This window comes from Heterocephalus glaber, unplaced genomic scaffold (assembly GCF_053883595.1).
Source record: "Heterocephalus glaber isolate CG9 unplaced genomic scaffold, H.glaber_assembly_v1.0 deba00001744, whole genome shotgun sequence".
In the NCBI taxonomy this organism is placed as follows: domain Eukaryota; kingdom Metazoa; phylum Chordata; class Mammalia; order Rodentia; family Bathyergidae; genus Heterocephalus; species Heterocephalus glaber.
The window spans coordinates 2,336,089-2,357,169 of record NW_028258450.1 but is presented as its reverse complement, the minus strand read 5'-3'; the positions used below and the strand labels follow the sequence as shown (position 1 = coordinate 2,357,169).

General features: G+C 46.2%; 1 protein-coding gene across 7 annotated transcripts in view; it reads left to right on the top strand.

Annotated features, from left to right (window-relative positions):
• Exoc3l2 (exocyst complex component 3 like 2) overlaps positions 1-21,081 on the top strand; it is a 39,745-nt gene that overhangs the window by 17,943 nt on the left and 721 nt on the right. For 2 of the 7 annotated variants that reach the window (XM_021250916.2, XM_021250915.2), the window contains one exon: positions 1,100-2,807. The exons of 2 other annotated variants lie outside the window; for them this stretch is intronic. In XM_021250916.2, coding sequence (XP_021106575.2) covers positions 1,100-1,433 — 334 coding nt within the window. In that variant the 3' untranslated portion in view covers positions 1,434-2,807. Of the gene's footprint in view, positions 1-1,099; positions 2,808-9,061; positions 9,236-21,081 lie in introns of those variants that run through there. 3 more of the 7 variants (XM_013068626.3, XM_004873169.4, XR_015447194.1) reach the window with 2 other exon arrangements.

Here is a 21,081-nt window from a genome sequence, read left to right as displayed (position 1 = left end):
CCTATGGGCCGCTTCCTTTCTGTGTGACATTCTCCGGGCCTCAGTTTCCTCATCAGCCCTGGGGATAAATAGTGTGTCTTTGTGGGATTCTTGGGGAATTCACATCGTCCCCCGTGACAGTTCTGAGTCCTTCTGAGTCCTTCATCCTAAATAAGCACCCTCCCCCAGTACTGGGGATTGAATTTAGGGCCTTCACACTGAGCTACATCCCCAGCTCTCTTTTTTTCTTTTTTTTTTCTGAGGAGACAGCGTCTCTAAGTTGCTCAAGCTGGGTTTGAACTTTCTGGTTTTTGTTTTTTGGGGTGTTTTTTTTTGGTACCAGGGATTGAACTCAGGACCTTGCACTTGTGAGTCAGGCAGCGGAACCACTGAGCTAAATCCCCAGCCATTTTTGTGTGTGTGTGTGGGTTTGAACGTTCCATTCTCCTGCCTGAGCCTCCCAGAGTGCTGGGCATACAGTTGAGCATCACCACACCCAGCTCTCAATAAGCACCTCACACCCCTACTCTATAAGAGGTAGAATTGAAGGTACTTTAGAAACCATGTGCAAGTAACTGCAGCATGAGACTATCAGCTACCAAGTGTCAGTGCTGGGATTTGAACCCAGACAGCTGACTGGCTGGAAAACCAGTACACTGGACTGCCATTCTACATTGCCATCTGTATGGTGGCGGTGGTGACAGCAGCCGGACCAGGGGACAAACCTCAGAATGGGGAGGGAGGTCGGAGCAGGTCTAGGCTGGCAGGGGACAGGGGTCTGACTCCGGGGAGCAGGGTCACATCCTTGGCATGACCCTGGCCACTGGGGAGAAGGGGAAGGGAAGCTGAGGCTGTGCTGTGGCATGTGATGGGTGTGCCGGGACCCGGATGGAAATGGCTGAGTTAAACTGGGGTGGAGGAAGGTTAATTTAATCCAGGGCTGAGACTTGGGGTGAGAAGGAGCCAGCGCTGGTGAGGAGGGGAAGTCTCTGGAGTTGAGTGTGAGGGGCGAATCTGGAAAGGCTGGGCAGCTCTGGGATGAGGGGAGGGGCAGGGAGGTGACAATGTGGGGGAGGGGACACAGGGGCTCCTGGGATTCTGGCTCAGGTGGGGTGCACAGGTGGGCCCGGGACCCTGTGCACCTGTCGGCCCCTGTCCCCAGGCGGAAGCATGTGGCGGCCCTGCTTGACATCCGTGGCCTGCACAGCTCGGCTGCCCGTCAGGAGATCCTGGCCGTAGCCCGGGACCTGGAGCTGTCTGAGGGAGGAGCCCTGCCGCCCCCTCGGGACCGTGCTTTCTTCTCCGACATCCCTGTGCCACACCCGTCCTTCTGCCTCGGCCTCCCTCTCGCCCTGGGCCGCCTGCCACTCTCTCGGCTGGCCAGGCCCAGCTGGGCCTGTCTGCCCCTGCGGCCTCGACCCCCGTCGCCATGGAGGCCCCGGGCCCAGCGCTGAGGCTCTCCCCGACCCGAGCCTCAGTGCCCCCAATTTGCTGCTCATACCCCCGTGACTCCATGCCTGGGACACAGACCCTTGTGTGGCGGATCTTTAGGGGTCTCCTTGCCCATCCCCAACCCCCTAGAAGGACATAGAGGCCCGCAGGCGCTGAGACCTCCCACGCGCTCCCAGCTCCGCCCAGTCCACGGCCCAGGGTGGCGGTGGCAGTGCTGCTGGCGCGATGCTGTGTTCTGGAAGGCGACAGAAATATCCCAGCCCGCCTTCCCCTCACCTCAAGGTCTGGCCCAGATCCAACGTATTAAAGAATGTTCGATACTTAGAATAAAGAGGTTTCTATTTCACACGAGGAAGGGCTGAGTCCCACGTGTGAGGGAGGAAGGAGGGGGACAGGGCCCCGGGCCAAGCGCTCCTAGCCGCCCAAGGCCGGGCCGGGGTCCAACGCTGGCTGCACCGGGCCAGCAGCTCTCAGCCGCCCCTTCGCACAGGTCCCTGGGGCTGTGTGGCTCCGAGGCAGCCCCTGGGCCACTCTGAGCCAGGGACCGTCACTTTGTCCTCTTTCTCCGGGCCTGGCGGCTCCAGCTTGGCACAGCCTCCCCATCCATCCTCAGCGGGAAGCCGAGTCAAGAAAGGAAGGAGGTTGGGGGTAGGGCCAGCGGCATCCAGGGCGCCCTCCTGGGTTGTCACAGGAAAATCTCAGGGTGGGAAAATTTCCAGCCTCTCACCCCCAGCCCCGCCGGATCTTGGTCCCCATGGAGACCTGGAGGTCACCTCCCTGCTGACCCCTGCCCCTCCGGACTCCCCTGGACAGCGCGTGATGGATGCTTCCTGGCCTGTGTTGTGTTTTATTCTTCTCCCTGAGAAGTCAGAAAGAGGAGGCAGCCAGGGGTCAGCACTGGGGCTGAGGTTGGAAACGCACGCACGCACGCACGCACGCACACACGCGTGGAGCCTTGAGGCTGTGCTGTGTAGCCCTGGGCAGGAAGTTGCCTCTCTCTGAGCTGCTTTCTTCTCCAAGCAGGTGAATCCTTTAGCCTTTTGCCTTTGTGCTTTACCCACCAAAGTGACACTTGCAGTGTCTTTGATCTGCAGAACAGTAGAGAAGTCGAGGAACAAGGATTTGTAGGAATTTGTGTAATTACACTTGTAATCTGCGAGGTTCTTTTCAAAATCAACTTTATCAAAATACGGTTTCCATAGCAGAAAACCCATTCACTTAAAGTGCATCATTCAAGACATGTGTGGTAGCGTCAACCTATTAATCTCAGCCCTTGGAAGGCTGAGGCAGGAGGATCTCCATGAGTGTGAGACCAGCCCGAACTACATAGAAAGACCCTGTCTCAAAAAACTAAAAATAAATAAATAAGTGCACCATTCAGTAGTCTTTTCTTTTTTAATAGGCAAACACTCTTTCACTAAGCTATATCTCCCAGCCTTCTTTTTAAAAAATCCTTACTTTTCCTGATGTTTTTGTAGTACTGGAGATTGAACCCAGGGTGCCCTAACACTGAGCCGCGTCCTCAACCCTTTTTCATTTTTTGATTTTGAGACTGGATCTCATCAAGGTGCCCAAGCTGTGCTCAAAGTTTTAATTCTCCTGCCTCAGCCTCCTGACTAGCTGGGATGATATGACCCTTCCTTTTTTTTTTAGGTGCTGGGATTGGAACCTAGGGACTTATGCATGGTAGGCAAAGGATCTATATCCCCAGCCTGTCTTTCTTTCTCTCTCTCTCTCTCTCTCTCTCTTTCTTTCTTTCCTTCATGTTTTGAGACAGGGTCTCATTATATAGTTCAGGCTGGCCTTGAACTTGCAGAGATCCTCCTGCTTCAGCCTCCTGAGTGCTAGGATCACTGGCCAGCACAACCACTCCCAGCTATCCCTTTTTATAGTCACAGTTGCCCAACCATCAAAACCATCAATTTGAGAACGTTTTCATTACCCTAAAAAGAAACCACACGCCATGTAGTCAGCACCCCCTGCTCCCTCTAGCCAACCTCCTACCCCCAGGCCTGGCAACCACTACTGTTTCGTCTGTAGTGTACATCTGCCTGTTGTGAGCATTTCATGTATATGGGATCATATAACGTGTGTTTTTTTTTTCTGGCTTCTACCATGAAGCCTCAAGCTTCATCTAGTAATGCTTCATTTTTACTGCTGAGTAATATTCCGTGGCATGGATATGACCTGTTTTATTTATCTGTGTGTCAACTGATAGACATTTAGGTTGTTTCCACTTTTGGGCTATTATGAGTGTTTTCTAGCTTGCAAACATTTTCTTGGGCCCCTGGGAAGCTGTGACTTCACTTTGTGCCTCCATTTGCCTGGCTGTCAAGTGGAGTGTACAAGAGTCTAACAGATGTATTAAATAGGCACTTACTGGATACCAACTACGGTGTTCACCGGGATTCACTCAGCAAACTTGCAGGCTTGGAGACAGGAAGTCTTCCACCTGACAAGGGCAGGGCAGGACCTCCCTCCCCGGGTGCCCAAGTAGCCCTCCCCTTTCCTGTGATGGGGACCTTGGTGAAGTCATGGGTGTGGGCTTTTGGCACAGGTCTTGATCTGTGGAAAATGATTCACAGCAGTTTGGACTTAGATGTGGGTTCAAATTCCAAATCCGCCCTTTTCTGCTCTAGGACAGGAGTTTACAAGACACCCGTCCTAGGCAAGGTGCTGGCTGAGTGTCCCAAATGCCAGCATCTTATGGGGGACAGGCTCTTCCCACAGGCCTGGGATTCAGGCCTCCGTCCAGCCATTGCACGAACTCAGACCATCTGCCACTGTCCACTGTGCCCAAAGTGGAAACAACTGCAAAGCCCCCATGAGGACAAAATACGTGGGGCGCGGCCACACAGCAGAACACCATTTGGCAATGAAAAGAAAAGAAGTATGACCAAACGCAGTGGAGCAAATCTGTAACCCCAGGGCTCAGGAGGCTGAGGCAGGAGGATTCCAAGTTGGAGTCCAGCATGGGCAATTTACTGACTTGTCTCAAATAAAAAATAAAAAGAGGGCTGGGGGTGTAGCTCAGTATAAAGCCCTAAGTTCAATCCCCAGGACAGGGAGTGTGTGTGGGGTAGGGTGGGTGGAAGGGTGAAGTTGCAGCCTGGATCTAAAAGACAGAAAATTCCAGAAAAAAGCAGCGTGCGGCAGAGCCCCCACCGTGTTGAGGAGAGAGGAGCACTGTGTGCTGTGTGTCCAGCAACGTCTGTGCCCTCGCCACAACCCAGAGCCCCTTCAGGGACAAGCAGGGCCCTTGCTGTGGCTAGGGGAGGAGGAGGGGAGCTCCTGTCCTGCAGGCCAGCCTGGGCCCAGGCTCTGCAACCTCTGCCTCCATCTGTGAACCCAGATGCCCTGCTGGACCTCACCCCTCTCTCCACCCGGCCCCTGAGGCCCCTCCTCCAGTCCCTACCTCCCTTCCTGAGCCCTTGTCCCTTTCCTGGGACCCCTCATTTCTTAAGTCCCCATTTCCCCCTCTGAACCTCCCTTCCTCCAGGCGCCTCTGAGATCTCACCCTACTCTGGGCCCTCTGAGTCATGTCCCCCACTTGGGATCCCTCTGGGCCCCCATTCCTTCTATTCCTCTAAATCCATTCCATCTACCCACCTACCCTTCCACCCATCAGAGTTCATCCTCTTCACCCGGACTTCGGTGGGGTAGTTCTGGGGACACTGGTGACCTTCAAAGCCGGATCCTACCTTCATGGGCCTGACAGTCTGGTTCGAGGCCCATTTCCATCATCTAGAGTCGTCTGGATTGGACCATGGGAGCTCAGGGAGTGGGGGAGGCCCAGGGGTCCTGACCTATCTGGAAATCAGGGGCTTCCTGAAGAAGGGGCTTCTGAAGTCTCCCCCCACCCCTGGGCCACTCACCTCATTTCATGGTTCAGTGTCACAGGGGCCCTGACAAGGACAAGGGAATCTGTTCCCGTTCCCTTTGGATTTTTTTTTTTTTTTTTTTTTGTACCGGGGATTGAACTGAGGTCCTTGTGCTTGTGAGGCAAGCAGCAGAACCACTGAGCTAAATCCCTGGCCCTCTCTTTGGATTTTTAAAAATGTCTTCACAGCCATGGATTTAGCTCAGTGGTTTTGCTGCCTGGTGCACAAGCCCAAGTTTGATCCCCAGTACCAAAACAAAACACTTAAAAATGTCTTCACAGCTGGGGAGCGGCTTAGGGGTAAAGCCTGTGCCTGACGGGCGTGAGGCCCTGGCTTGCACTGCAAAAAAACAAAAGGTCTACAAACTTCTTTAGAGAAATGTGATGAACACGTAGGAGGGCACAGGCATCACTGGTGCGCAGTGCGGTGAGTCCCCACCGCCACGTCCAGTTGTTCTTCACTGTTCTTTAGTGGCCACAGCACAGCTGAGTGGTGAGTCTGGAGGACAGCATCAACTTCCCACCTAGCAAGCTCAGGACTCCACCTTCCTGGGTCCCAAGGGGTGGGAGAAGTGGCAGGGGTGGGGGAAAGGAAAGAAGGGAAAGGAAAAAATATGAGATAAGAAATAAATGGAAACAAAGCCTTTGCCAATAGGGAGGGGTAGAGGGGTTAAAGGGAGGGCAGGGGAATGGGGAAAAAATAAGAACCAAGATACAACATGTAAAGGTACAAGATCCCAATGATGAATGTAACCGTATTGCATACATAAAATGTACCAATAAAAGAATTTAAGAGAAAGAAAAAGAAAAGACAAAAGAATAAAGTAAAAGTGTTTAGATCTTTAATTTGCCCATAACAGTCACATTTAGTGTTTCAAGTCTCATAAAAATCCTGTTAAACCAGGTGGGGTGGCACACATCTGTCCTTCCAGCTGTTAGGAGGCCCAGGCCAGGAGAATTGCCTCAAGTTCCAAGCCTCCTGAGTGCTGGGATTTCAACTTCGAACAGATTTATCTCTTCCTTTTTGTTTTGTTCTGTTCTGAACTCATGATTAGCCCAGGCTGGCCTTGAACTTGCTCTGATCCTCTTGCCTCTGCCTTCCCAGGGCTGGGATCACAGGCGAGCACCGCCATACCCAGTCCTTCTTTTCTCTCACCTGTGTGCCCTTTCTTTGTCTTGCCTTCTCCAGGTGACAGGGATCCAGTATAATGTTGAAGAGGCCCTCAGAGTGGCATCACACCCTGAGCCTGCGGTCAGGGGGAAAATTCTGTCTTCGATGGTTAACTCACAGAGTAGCAGGGCTTGTTTGTTTCCTAGTCCATTCCTTTGGCCCTTTATGTAAGGGAGCCCCTCTGGGCCTGTCTTACTGAGAGTTTGCATCAGGAACGGGGGAAGAGTTTCCTGAAGTCATTTTGCTGCATCTCATGAGAAGATTGTGCTGTTCTTCTTTAGTGAATTACATTGATCTCTCTTTCTCCCTCTCTCTCTGTGATGCCCACGATTAACGTCTCTCTCCTTTCCAAGCACGCAGTGCATTGTCATGACCGATACTCACCGTGTTGTGCTACAGAACTCTTGAATTTATTCCTCCGAAGTGCAACTTTATGTCCCCTCACCGACATCCCCCTCCTCTCCTCAGCCTCAGTCCTGATTAACCACTATTCCCCCTCCTCTGCCCTGAGTTCCACTCCACAATGAAACGAGATCCTGCAGTATTTGATTATCTGTGCCTGGCTGATTTTGCTTCACTTAATGACCTTTGGGTTCATTGACATTGACTGTATTAGTCAGCTTTGGCACCGAGGGACAAAATACCTGACACCCATAACTTAAAGGAGGAGAGGCTTATTTGGCTCCTGGGTTCATTTTTTGTTTGTTTGTATTTTGAGATCGGGTTTCCCTATGTGGTCCAGGCTGGCCTTGAACTCACAGTAAGGCTCCTGCTTCAGCCTCCTGGTCTGCTGGAATTACAGGCATGGGTCATCCCAACTGATGTGTTTTTTAAAGCAGCCTTTTTGTTTCTTTGCTTTTTGGTGGTGCTGGAGACGAACTCAGGGCATTCAGCCTGCTGAGCTCGTGCTCCACCATTGAGCTGCAGCCCGGGCCTTTTTTCTTAATGTCCTTTTAGTGGACATGAAGTGCTATTTCGTTGATTTCTCCGGTGATCTTTATTATTTCCTTTTACTTATTTTGGATTTAATCTCTTCTTCTTTTTCTAGCTCCTTCCTTCCTTTCCTCTCTCTATCCTTCTTTCTCACTTTCTTCTTTCTATTTTTTAATTCTTCTTCTTTCTGTACAAACAGAAATTTCTAGGTGGAGTGGCAGACACTGCAACCTCAGCACTCAGGAGGCTGAGAGGCTGAGGCAGGAGGATTGCCAAGAGTTCCAGGCCAGCCTGGGCTACACAGTGAGTTTAAGACCAGCCTGCGCTTCAGAGGAAGACATATATAGTGTATATATATGACATATGTATCTGTGGTATATAACACAATGTTTTGATAGATGTACATTGTGGAATGACTAAAGCGAGCTAATTAACTAGCAGTTATCTCACATTCTTATCTTTTTGTGTTAACAATATTTAAAGTCTACTCAGCAGTTTTTCAAGTACACAGGGCATTGTTAGGAGCCCCGGGCAGCACATCGTAAACAGCCTGAACCGCACGGCCTTTGACCAACATCCCTCCACCCCCTTTCTTCTTTTCCAATGGAAGCGTTTTCAAACTATAAATATCCCTCCAGCTGTTACTGTACCTCATGCTACATATGTCAACATACTTCCTTTCTTATTCAGTTTTACAGTCCTACTTTGTCTTTTTTTGGTGCTGAGGATCGAACTTGGGTCCTTGCACGGGAGCAGCAGGCGGTGAAACCACTGAGCTAAACCCCCGGCCCTACAGTCCTACTTTCGATTTCCTCTTTGCCCTCTTGAGTTATTTACTTTCCAAAGTTTTGTGGGATTTTTGAGATGTCTTCATGTTTTTGATTTCCATTATGATCAAAGCAAAATATTTTATAATACTTCAGTCTTTTTGTTGTGGTGGTGGTACTGCAGGTTGAACCCAGGGCCTTTGCCCTGAGCTTCATCCCCAGAACTTTTTGTTTTTTATTTTGAGATGGGGTTTGTCTAAGTCATCAACTGGCCCAGCTCAGCTTTGCTGAGCTCAAACTTGGGATCCTCCTGCCTCAGCCTCCCATAGTGCTGGGATTACTGGTGTGCCCCACCATGCCCTCCTATTTGAGTCTAATAGACAGCACCTGGCCCCGGCCTGTTCCTTCCTTCAGTTGGCCAGTCCCACCTTTTAATTAGAATGCTTAATCCCTTCGCCTTTCCCTGTATTTGTGGAAACAACTAGACATGTGTTCACCGTCTTACACCTTGTTTTCTGTCTGTCCTTTCTCTCTTTCTTTGTTTCTTCTTCTTCCTTCCTTCCTTCCTCTCTCTCTCTCTCTCTCTCTCTCTCTCTCTCTCTCTCTCTCTCTCTCTTTCTTTCTTTTTGTACCAGGGATCGAACTCAGGTCCTTGCACTTGTGAGGTAGGCGTCAGAACCACTGATCTAAATCCCTGGCCCTTCTGTCTGTCCTTTCTGACTCCTGTTCTCCAGCTGTTCCTTTACTGCCTTTTTAAAAGCTTAATTCAATATAATCTTAATGTTCCATTTCTTTTTTTTCTTCTTAATGTTCCATTTCATTTCCTTGTGGCTTCTTACACAAACCTTTAAAAAGCTTTTTCTCTCAACATGATTACAGATTGCTGGGAAGTTTCCAAAGCAGTTTCCCGTGGTCCTGGGCATCCTTCACCGATCTCCCCTGCTGCTAATCAGTGTTTGGATGTCACTTTGGGCCCAGCTGGAGGAAAGGGGACGCTGTGAAAGGAGGGCTGAACTGGAGCCAAGTGGGAGAAGCACCTGCCTGGCCTGCAAGGTCCTGGGTTCCATCCCCCGCACTGCCAAAAAAATGTTAGAGCCAGGCGTGGTGGCACACCCCTGTGATCCCAGCACTCAGGAGCCTGAGCCAGGAGGATCCCCCTGAGTTCAAGGCCAGCCTGGAATATAGAGGCCTCGGGAGGGAGGGCCAGGGTGCAGCACTGGGAGGAGACATTAGTGTAGAGGGACTGCACCTGCTCCAGAGGGTCCCCCAACCCAGCAGGGTGCTGATCCCTGCACCTTGAGAGGAAGCCACTAAGGGGTGGGGAAGGAACTTCTGGAAGGATGAGAGGGGCACTGCCAGGGTCTCACACAGGGCCCCAAATCCTGACTTCTCCCCGCAGCCCGGATAGAAAACCCCAGAAGTCAGGGGACCTTGGGGTGCCCTGCAGGGCCCTCCATTGTGGGAGATGGTTAGTCTCAGCGTCAAGTTAGTCTACTCTACTCTGGGGCTCCACTCAGCTCCTTTCCTTCCTTTTTAAAGCTGAATAATATTCCATTAATAACATTGTATTGCATTTGGAATATAATTGTACAATGGTTTATTCTTCAATCTTAAGAAGGAAGGAAATCCTGAAACATACTATTCGCTGTGAACCCCAAAACTTATTCTAGGTGAATCAGCCAGTTACAAGGGACAAAACTCATGATTCCATTTCTGTGAGGAACCAAGAATGGTAAAATTCATAGAGACCAGAAGTGGACTGGTGGGGGCTGGGGCTGTGGGAGGGATAGAGTTTAGATTCTCAGCGTGGCAGGATGAAAACAGCTCTGGAGATGGAAGTGGCGCTGGTTGTACCACAGTGTGCATGTATTAAGGCCACTGATCTGGGCACTTAAAAAGGTTAAAATGGTGAGCCCAGTGCTCAGGAGGCTGAGGCAGGAGGGTTTCAAGTTTGAACCTAGTCTGGGTAACTTAAGAAGTTCAAGGCCATCCATTACTCATACATAGCAAGAGCTTGTCAGAGAGAGAGAGAGAGAGAGAGAGAGAGAGAGAGAGAGAGAGACAGAGAGAAAGAGACAGAGAGAGAGAGAGAAATTTTTATGTTGTATGAACTTTACCACCATTTAAAAAAATTTTAAATGAGAGCCAAAGTAGCTGTTTCAACCTACCAAAGGCTAAGGAATGTATCTTCAGCAGAACTGCACTGCAAAGGTTAGAGAAAGCCCTGCAGCCTGGCGAGAGGGACCAGTAATTCCATGGGGGATACACAAGCTGTTTTCTTATTCAAATCCCTCTGAAGACAGGCAGCACCACTGACCTAAATACCCGGCCTTCAAATCCCTTGCAAAGAAGACTTTTAGAACACAAATAATGAATGGTATTGTGTGCTTTTAACCTGTGGGAAGAAAAGGCATGCTGGGAAGAGCCCGAGGTCTGAGGGGAGAGAAGGGGAAGTTGTGGCCAGGTGTGAGCTGGCGTGAGCCCCAGCAGGTGGCCTCAGAGAAAGGGGAAGACTATAGACTCTAAAGGAAGCATGCTGGGCGTGGTGCCCCATGCCTGTACTCCCAGCACTCAGGAGGCTGAGGCAGGAGGATTGCTGGGAGTTCGAGGCCAGCCTGGGCCACATAGGGAGACTGTTTTTCAAGATAAATAGAAAGAGAAGAGAGAAAAAAAAGGCACCTACAAACACATGGAAATTGAATAACACTCTCCTGAACAACCAATGGGTTACAGAGGAAATTAAAGAAGAAATTAGATTGTTCCTACAAGTAAATGATAATTGCAGTACAACATAAAGGAATCTGTGGGACACAATGAAAGCAGTTCTACATGAGAAATTCATAGCAGTGAATGCCCATATTAGGACAACAGAGAGAACTCAGTTAAATAACCTAATGCAGAACCTCAAGTTCCTAGAAAAAGAAGAGTATAACAAACCCAAAGCTCATACAAGAAAGGAAATTATAAAGATCCAAGCATAAATCAATGCAATGGAGACTAAGAGAATGATACAAAAAATTCAATGAATCAAAGAGCTGGTTTTTTGAAAGAATAAAGAAAATCGATACACCTTTAGCCAACCTTATCAAAAAAAGGAAAGAAAAGGCTCAAATCCATGCAATTAAGAATGAAAAAGGTGAACCCACAACAAATCCAACATAAATTCAGAGGATCATCAATACCTACTTTGAGAACCTGTACTCTAATAAAATGGAAAACACAGAATGGACAGATTCCTAGATACATAAAAATTGCCAAAGTTAAATGAAGAAGATATAGAAATTCTAAACACCCCAATTACAATGAGTGAAATTGAAAATGTAATAAAAAACTTACCAACAAAGAAAAGCCCAGGTCCTGATGGCTTCACTGCTGAATTCTACAAGACATTTAAAGAAGAACTATCGAACACTCATTTTTGAAGACAGAGGTGTCATTTTAGTCTGGAGAAGGAAAATACAGTGCTCAGTTTTCAATGTGAATGTACATGAACTAATACAGAGAAAATTTCAACGTGCATTTATCTGATCTAATATAGAGTTATAGGAAAAAAGAGAGCCAACTCCTATGCAGTTGAAAGGGGACATAGTTTGTAGCATCTTTTTAAGGAAAGGAAAGACAGAAGTGTGGTCACGCGGAATATGCCGAATCAGCCCGCTGCACACAGGAAGTTCTCTGCACGCCCTACCGAGGTCCTGAGTCGCGCGGAAGACACTGAATAACCCTGCTGCAGACAAGCAGCCACCTGGTTCCACACTACAAAGATGCAGAGGACACCACACCACCAGACCAAAGTACTGAGTCCTGCTGTTCCCGGCCCAGAGGTAGGGACTTCTGAGCTGTCGTCCCACTGCTCCTGGTCCAGAGGAAGGGGCTTCCAGGCCACCATCCCTCTCACCACTCCTGGCCCAGAGGGAGGGGCTTCTGAGCCGCCATCCCACTGCTCCTGGTCCAGAGGAAGGGGCTTCCTGGCCACCATCCCTCCCGCTGCCCCCAGCCCACAGGAAGGGGCTTTTGGGTCACCATCCCTACCACTGCTCCCAGCCCCTGTCCCACCTCACCCAACTCAGAGGAGGTAATCCGTGCAGGCGCTAACAGCCCCCCGCCCCAGTCGAAATGAGGAAACAAGTAAATAAGTCTCAAAACCAGACTTCCAGATCACCTACAGCAACCCCAAAGGGAAATGAGATGGAACACTCTGATACTCAACCACCTGGACCCACTGAACTGGCAACAAAAGGGGATCTGGAAAAAATGAAATCAGAAATAATTTCTCAGATAACAGGAGAAATTGTGCCCCTAGTGCAAGACATGATTAATAAATCTAGAGAGGAGCTCAGGAACATGATGGAATCCCAACATAAGAAACAAATGGAATCCATAAAATAGATGCAAATATATTTCCAGGACATGAAAAACTCCATTGAAAGTCTACACAGCAGAATGAGCCAATGTGAGGACAGAATTTCAGATATAGAAGATAAGATTGCAATTAGTGACCAGGAAAAGAAAAATTGCTTCAAAATAATAAGGGAACATGAGAAATCAATCCAGCAGCTGCTAGATGATGCAAAGAAGAATAACATAAGACTGATTGGGCTCAATGAAGAAACAGGAGAGAGTACAGATGACATAAAAAATCTCTTCACAGAAATAATGGCAGAAAACTTCCCAAGCAGGGGAAAAGAGCTTGACATACAGATAAGTGAGGCATATATGACTCCAAATAGCCTTGATCAAAAAAATCTACACAAAGGCATATAATTGTTAAGATTCCAGAAACACAACAGAAGAACAAAGTTCTCCAAGCAGTCAGAGAAAAGAAACAAATCACATACAAAGTAAAGCCCATCAGAATCACAGCAGACTTCTCAACACAAACCATCAAGGCAAGAAGAGCTTGGAGTGACATATTCCAAGCCCTAAAAGAAAACAGCCTCCAACCTAGATTGATGTACCCTGCAAAACTATCTTTCAAAATGGATGGAGAAATAAGATACTTTCATGACAAAGAGCACCTTAGGAACTTCGTGAATACCAAACCAGCACTCCAAAGAATTTTACACAATAGCCTAGGAACAGACATTGAGGATCACAACCCCAGGAAGCAAAGCAGAATGAACCCATCTGGCATGACAAGAAATTAAATGTAAAGGGGGAGAACCCAACAAAAAGAAAAAGTCATGGCAATGACAAGTCAATACGTTTCAGTGATAACCATCAATGTTAATGGTCTCAATTCACCAATCAAAAGAAATAGACTGGCAGAATGGGTCAAGAAGCAAAATCTAACAATATGCTGCATACAAGAAACACACTTAATTCAAAAGGAAACTCATAGACTAAAAGTTAAAGGGTGGAAAGCAATACTCCGTGCAACAGGAACCCGAAAAAAAGCAGGAGTAGCTATCCTCTTGGCAGATCAAGTAGATTTCAAACCAACACTGATTAAGAGAGACTAAGAAGGACACTACATCCTTGTAAAGGGAAGAATCCAAGAGGAAGAGATGACAATCATAAATATCTATGCACCAAACACTAGTGCACCCAACTATATAAAACAAATACTAACGGACATGAAAAGTCATATATGCACTAATACAATTGTAGTGGGGGACCTCAACACCCCACTGTCACAAATAGATAGATCAACTAGACAAAAAATAAGTAATGAAATACTAGAACTCAATGGAACTCTTGAACAAATGAACTTAACACATGTTTACAGAGTCTTCCACCCCACAAAATCAGAATACACATTCTTCTCAGCTGCACATGGGTCATTCTCCAAAATAGACCACATACTCACACATAGAACATGTTTAAGTAAGTGCAAAGGAATTGAAGTTATCCCCTGTATATTATCAGACCATAGTGTGATGAAATTGGAGATCCATAGCAAAAGAAACTCAAAAAATTTCATAAACACGTGGAAATTGAACAACACACTTCTGAATAACCAATGGGTCACAGAGGAAATTAAAGAAGAAATCAGACAGTTCCTTCAATTAAATGACAATGACAATACAACATATCGGAATCTATGGGACACAATGAAAGCAGTCTTACTAGGGAAATTCATAGCAGTGAATACGCATATTAGGAAAACAGAACGAGCCCAATTAAACAACCTGATGCTGAACCTCAAGCTTCTAGAAAAAGAAGAGCAGGACAACCCCAGTGGAACAGATTAGAAGATGCAGAAACAACTCCAGACACACTCACCCCTCTTATCTTCGATAAAGGAGCCAAACACTCTCACTGGAGGAAAGATAGCCTCTTTAATAAATGGTGCTGGAAAAATTGGACTTCAACTTGCCAAAGATTAAAACTAGACCTATATCTCTCACCATGCACTAGACTAAAATCAAAATGGGTTAAAATCTAAATATTAAAATAGAAACTCTGAACCAGTTGGAACAGAGGTTAGGTAGAACCCTTGAAGACATCGGTGTAGGAAAAGATTTTATGAACAAAACCCCAGTTGCCCATGAACTAGCACAAACAATCAACAAATGGGACCTCTTCTTATTAAAAGGCTTCTGGACAGCAAGAGAAACCACCAGCAGTGTGAAGAGACAACCCACAATGTGGGAAAAAATCTTCACCTGCTCTTCCTCAGACAAAGGTCTACTATCTTGAATCTATAAAGAACTTAAAAAGATCAGACCTCCCAAATTTAAAGACCCAATCCAAAAATGGGCATCTGAAATGAACAGACATTTCTCAGACAAAGAAGTAGAAATAGCAAATAAATACATGAAAAAATGTTCAACATCACTGGTCATTTGAGAGATGCAAATGAAAACAATGCTGAGATTCCACCTCACTCCAGAAAGAATGGCTGCTATCATGAAATCAACCAATAACAAATGCTGGCAGGGCTGTGGGGAAAGAGGAACCCTGCTCCACTGCTGGTGGGAGTGTAGACTGGTGCAACCACTGTGGAAATCGGTATGGAGATACCTCAAAGAACTAGGACTGGAAGTCCCATTTGACCCCGCTATTCCACTGCTGGGGATCTTCCCCAAAGAATTAAAAGGATCATACCACAGTGATATATGTGCACCCATGTTCATAGCAGCGCAGTTTGTAATAGCGAAACCTTGGAAACAGCCCAAATGCCCATCAACTGGAGACTGGATAAAGAAAATGTGGTTTTTCAAAATAAAATGGAGTACTACTCAGCCATAAAAAATGAGAAATTAGAGACATTTATAGCTAAGTGGATGCACATTGAGGCAATACTCTTAAGTGAAATAAATAGGACACAGATGTGTAAATACCGAATAGTTTCTCTCATGTGAGAAACTGAAAGTGTAAATAAGGACTAAATGTATAATAGGTAATGTGAAATAGGAAGAAAAGGGGAGAAGGGAAAGGAAGTGGGAGGGCTAAGGGAAAGGATAGAAGGGAATGGGATTAATATGAGAAAATGGAAAAATAGGAACAAAATCTTTGTAAATGGGGAGGAATGGAGGGGTTGAAGGGAGGGCTGGGCAAGGGTGAAAAATAAGAACCAAGAGATACTATGTAAAGGTGCAAATTTCCAATGATGAATGTCATTATATTGTATACCTAAAATGTACCAATGATTAGAATGAATAATTGATAATGCAAAATAGGAAGAAAAGGTCCAAAGGGGTAGGGGTAGTGGGAGGGGCAGGGGAAAGGAAAGAAGGGAAAGGAAAAATGATGAGAAATGGAAAAAATGGAAATAAAGTCTTTGTAAATAGGGAAGGGTAGAGGGGGTGAAGGGAGGGCTAGGAATGGGCAAAAATAAGAACCAAGATGCATTATGTAAAGGTACAATTCCCAATGAGAAATGTAATTGTGTTGTATACCTACAATGTACCAATAAAAGAATTTAATCCAAAAAAAAAAAAAAAAGAAAAACTATCGCCATTACTCTTTAAACTCATCAAGGAAATTCAAAGGGAAGCAAGGCTTCCAAATTCTTTCCTGGAAGCAAGTGTTACTTTGATTCCAAAAGCAGGGAAAGACCCAACCCAAAAAGAGAACTACAGACCAGTCTCCCTAATGAACATAGATGCAAAAATCCTCAACAAGATACTGGCAAACAGAACACAGAGTGTCATCAAGAACATCATACACCCTGACCAAGTTGGATTTATCCCAGGGATGCAAGGATGGTTCAACATCTGTAAATCAATAAGTGTAATGCACTATATTAACAGAGTCAAGGACAAAAACCACATGATCATCTCAATAGATGCAGAAAAGGCATTTGACAAAATCCAGCACCCATTCATGATAAAAATGCTACAGAAAATTGGAATAGAAGGTCTTTGTCTCAACCCGATTAAGGCTATCCATGAAAAACCAACAGCCAACATCATACTAAATGGTCAAAAACTGAAAACTTTCATGGTAAAATCAGGAAAAAGACAAGGATGCCCACTATCACCACTCCTGTTCCATATTGTTCTGGAAACATTAGCCGTAGCAATTAGAAAAGAGAAAGAAATAAAAGGAATAAAGATAGGAAAGGAAGAAGTGAAACTGTCATTATTGGCTGATGATATGATACTTTATAAAGAAGATCCAAAAAACCCAGTCAAAAGTCTTCTAGACCTAATTGACAGATTCAGTAGAGTAGCTAGATACAAGGTCAACACTCAAAAAACAATAGCCTTCTTATACACAAATAGCAGACCCATTGAGAGAGAAATTCGGGAAATAATTCCTTTTACAATAGCATCTAAAAAAAATGAAATATCTAGGAATCAACCTAACAAAGGAAGCAAAAGACCTCTACACTGAAAACTACAGCACTCTGAAGAAGGAGATCGAAGAGGATATAAGAAAATGGAAAGATAACCCTTGTTCCTGGGTATCAAGAATCAATATAGTGAAAATGGCCATACTTCCAAAACTACTATATAGATTTAATGCAATACCAATTGAAATTCCAACAATATACTTCACAGAATTAGCGGAAACAATCCAAAAATTCATTTGGAAGCAGAAGAAACCTAGAATAGCAAAAGCAATTCTAGGCAACAGAGACATGGCTGGGGGTATCACAATCCCCAACTTGAAACTATACTACAAAGCTACTGTGATAAAAACATCATGGTACTGGCAAAGAGACAGACCTGTAGATCAGTGGAATAGGTTAGAAGAGGCAGAAACAACTCCAGACATACTCAGCCACCTCATCTTTGACAAAGAAGCCAACAACCCTCATTGGAGAAAAGATAGTCTGTTCAATAAATGGTGTTGGAAAAACTGGATTTCAACCTGCCAAAGAAAAAAAAAGGAACCACTACCATCCCCAAACAAAGAGCCACAGCTAATAAACTGACAAAGAAGACAGAATGGAATCATTAAAAAGTACTTGACTGGGGCTTGGAGTTTGTCTCAGTGATACAACACCTACCTCACAAGCTCAAGGTCCTTAGTTCGATCCTCAGTATCAAAAAAAAATAGTACTTGATTAATCTGGGCATGGTAGTGCATTCCTGAAACCCCAGTACTTGAGAGGCTGAGGCAGGAGGATTCCAAGTATAAGCCCAGCAAGAGACTTAAAAAAAATAGCCAAATATGTAGCTCAGCAGCATGGCGCTTGCCTGGCAAGTGCAAGGTCCTGAGATCAATCTCTGGTATAAAAAAAACCACCTCCCCCCCAAAATAATAATAATGCTGGGCATGTAGCTCAGTGGTAAAGCTCTGGGTTTCATTTGTACTGAAAAAGAAATCAAAATAAAAACTTACCTTTCTTCTCCAGCTCAAAGATAGGACTTTCCATTCTCCAAGACAGGGTGTCACTGTGTGGTTCAGGCTGGCTTTGAATTCACAGCAGTCTTCCTCCCTCAGCCTCCTGAGTGCTGGAATTATTCCAGGCAGGTGCCACCATGCCCAGCACTGGCCAACATCTTATGTTTAGGTGCCCTGTGAGGTGGATGCCCAGAATATATCCTTGGAAGCAGATTGCTGGGAATAAAAGCAAACACAGAGCATGGGGTCGCATGCCTTTCAGCCCAGCTACTTGGAAAGCTGATGCAGGAAGATTGCAAGTTCAAGGCCAGCCTGGGCATCTTAGTGAGCCTGTGATTCAAGATAAAATAAAAAGACCAAAAAAAATGTGAAGATAAAACAAAAAGGACTGGGATGTAGCTCAGTGATAAAACACTTGCCTAGTACGTGTAAGGCCTTGGGTTCACATCCCTAGGACTGCAAAAAACAAAGAAACCCAAAAAGTCAATGTCACGCCAGGCCACGTCAGTGGGAAAGGCCGTCACACATCGCCATGTCCCAGCCTTTAGTTCCAGGAAGTCTGAGTACACCTGTGCCCCTGCCAGGTGTGGGGAGCACAGGCTACACTACCTCTGCCCCCAGACTCCTACAAGGCTAGTGAGTGGCCTACAGACCTAAGACACCCACAACAAAGACAGCCCCCAGCACTGCACCCATTCAGGCAGCACCCAATCCCCTGAATGAAACTGTCTTCCCTCCTCACCATCACTGGATTCAGTTTCATTATGTCTCAGAATTCATAGCTCAAAGACTCCGCCAGACAGTTCACACCCCAGTGAAATGAACAGCCTAGCTGCATTCACAAAGCCTGCCCAAGTGGTCTCTCTCCTGTCTGCACCTTCAATGCAGTAAACACACATCTTTATTGTCAAATTTTTCTCCATGGAGACTGCACACTTGCCTGACAGTGGGGGATGGGAAGGATTCCTTCCAGGTTCGTTGTATCCTGAACTAAGAACTGGACAGGACACACAGAAAAGGTGGCGAGGGAGTACATTTATTGAAGGTGGAAAAGAAGTAAGTGCTACAGGGTAAAACTGGATGTGGTGGTGCAGTCCTGTAATTCCAGCACTTGGGAGGCTGAGGCAGGAGGATGAGGAGGGGTCAGGGTCACCCTGGGCTCCATAGTGAGTTCAAGACCAGCCAGTACCACACAGGGAGACCTTGCCTTAAAAAAAACAAAAAAACCCAAAAACACTCTACAGTCCAAGAGAGGGCTAGTGCAGCTGGAGGATAAGAGAAAAGGGTCTTTAGGGGTGGGGACTTAGCTCAGTGGCAATGTGTCTGCCTCAGAAGCGCAAGGTCCTGAGTTCAATCCCTGGTCCCAAAAAGAGAGAGAGAAAGGAGTCTTTGGTATCCAAAGTTCCTGGATCAGCTTCTCCCGCATGCAAATAAGGGCCTCAGACATTTGTCCTATCAAAAATTCAGGGGGTAGAGCACAGGGATTTAGCTCAGTGGTTCTGCCGCCTGCCTCACAAGTGCAAGGTCCATAGTTCAATTCCAGTTTCAAAAAGAAAAAAATTTCACTAAGCCAAGCCTGGCGCTAGATTGAAAGTGTTCTATGGAAAGACTCACTTGGCTTCCAGCCAGATACAAATGAAGAATTGAAAATAGCGTTTTTCTGATTGCTCCTAGCAACAGTGCCAGATTCAAATAAGGGATTGAAAATACCGCTTTCTGCTTGGCTCCAGGTACAGTGCTCAGCTAGGCAGTGGTTTTGGATCCTGAGTTCTGCGCATGTCCTCTGGGTTCTTATGACCCTTGAGCAGTTCTCTGTCACTTTGCCCCTGCCCTAATCTCCTGCCTCAGTGGCAGCAGCAATGCACTGGAGCATTTGCTCTGGCACGTGAGGTTTTGCCGATATCATAGGTAAAAAATGCTACTTTGGAGTAGTTTTCATTAGTGTCCTTCACCCCCACCCTCCCCCTTTTCCTTCTCCTTTTCTGGTCCTGGAGACCTGGCCCAGGGCCTCAGCCAAGCCTCCCTGGCCCTCTGCTGCTGGCCTGTCCCCCACCTCCGTTGATGAGGTTTTTATTACCAGGGATGGTGAGCAGCTTTCCAAAAAGTTAAGGACCACCTGTCTATCTTTCTCTGTGAGCTATCTGTTCTTCTGTGCATTGGAAAAAATTGAGACTTTCGTCTTTTTTTTTCCGGTACCGGGGATTGAACTCAGGACAGTGCACTTGCCTGGGAGGCGGGGTTCCACTGAGCTACATTCCTAGCCCCAGGTCTATTTCTGTATCATTTTATAAAGTCCTTTATATATTAAGGAGACAAGCATCTTGTGTATGATGTAAATTGTAAATATCTTCTCCAAGATTGTCTCAACTTTTATTTTGCTACAGCCTCATCCTTTTTTCTTTTCTTTTCTGTAATGAGAATTGAAACCAGAGGGAATAAACTGAGCTGCATTCCAGGCCTTTTTAAATTTTGTTTTTTGAGACAGGGTCTTGCTAAGCCATTCAGGTTTCCAGTCTCCCACCATGCTGGGATTTCAGGCATGGGTCACCACACTTAACTGGCATCACCGTTTCTTAAGCAATTTCTAATTCTGTTTCAGTAGATTTATTTATAAATTTTCTTTTATTGTGCTTGGTTTTTCCTCTAGCCCATGTGTGTGTGTGTGTGTGTGTGTGTATGTGTGTGTATGTGTGTGTGTGTATGTGTGTGTGTGTGTGTGTGTGTATGTGTGTGTGGGTGGGTGGGTTTTTTGAGACAAGGTCTTGCTATGTAGCCCAGGCTGGCCTCAAACTCATGGTGAGACTCCTGCCTCAGCCTCCCAAGTGCTGAGATTACAGGCGTGCATCACCACACCCAGCTCCGCCAGCATTTTACTATGATCCATTAAAAACCTACAGAAAAGCTGAAGAAATGACACAATTCTACCACCAACACCTGACCGTCCCTGATTGACTCACCACTAGTTCATCTACCTTTCCCGAGCCTTTCAAAGTCCATCACAGGGACAGCGCACTCCTCAAATAACTCAGCCCGTACATGGTTAAACTACAGTTCAGTACTTAGTAGTACTTCTTTCTGTTGTTTTAAGTTTTCAATATTTAGATTTTTTCCTACTCCCAAGATAGAAAAGAAAACCCAGTATGGTGGCACACGCCTGT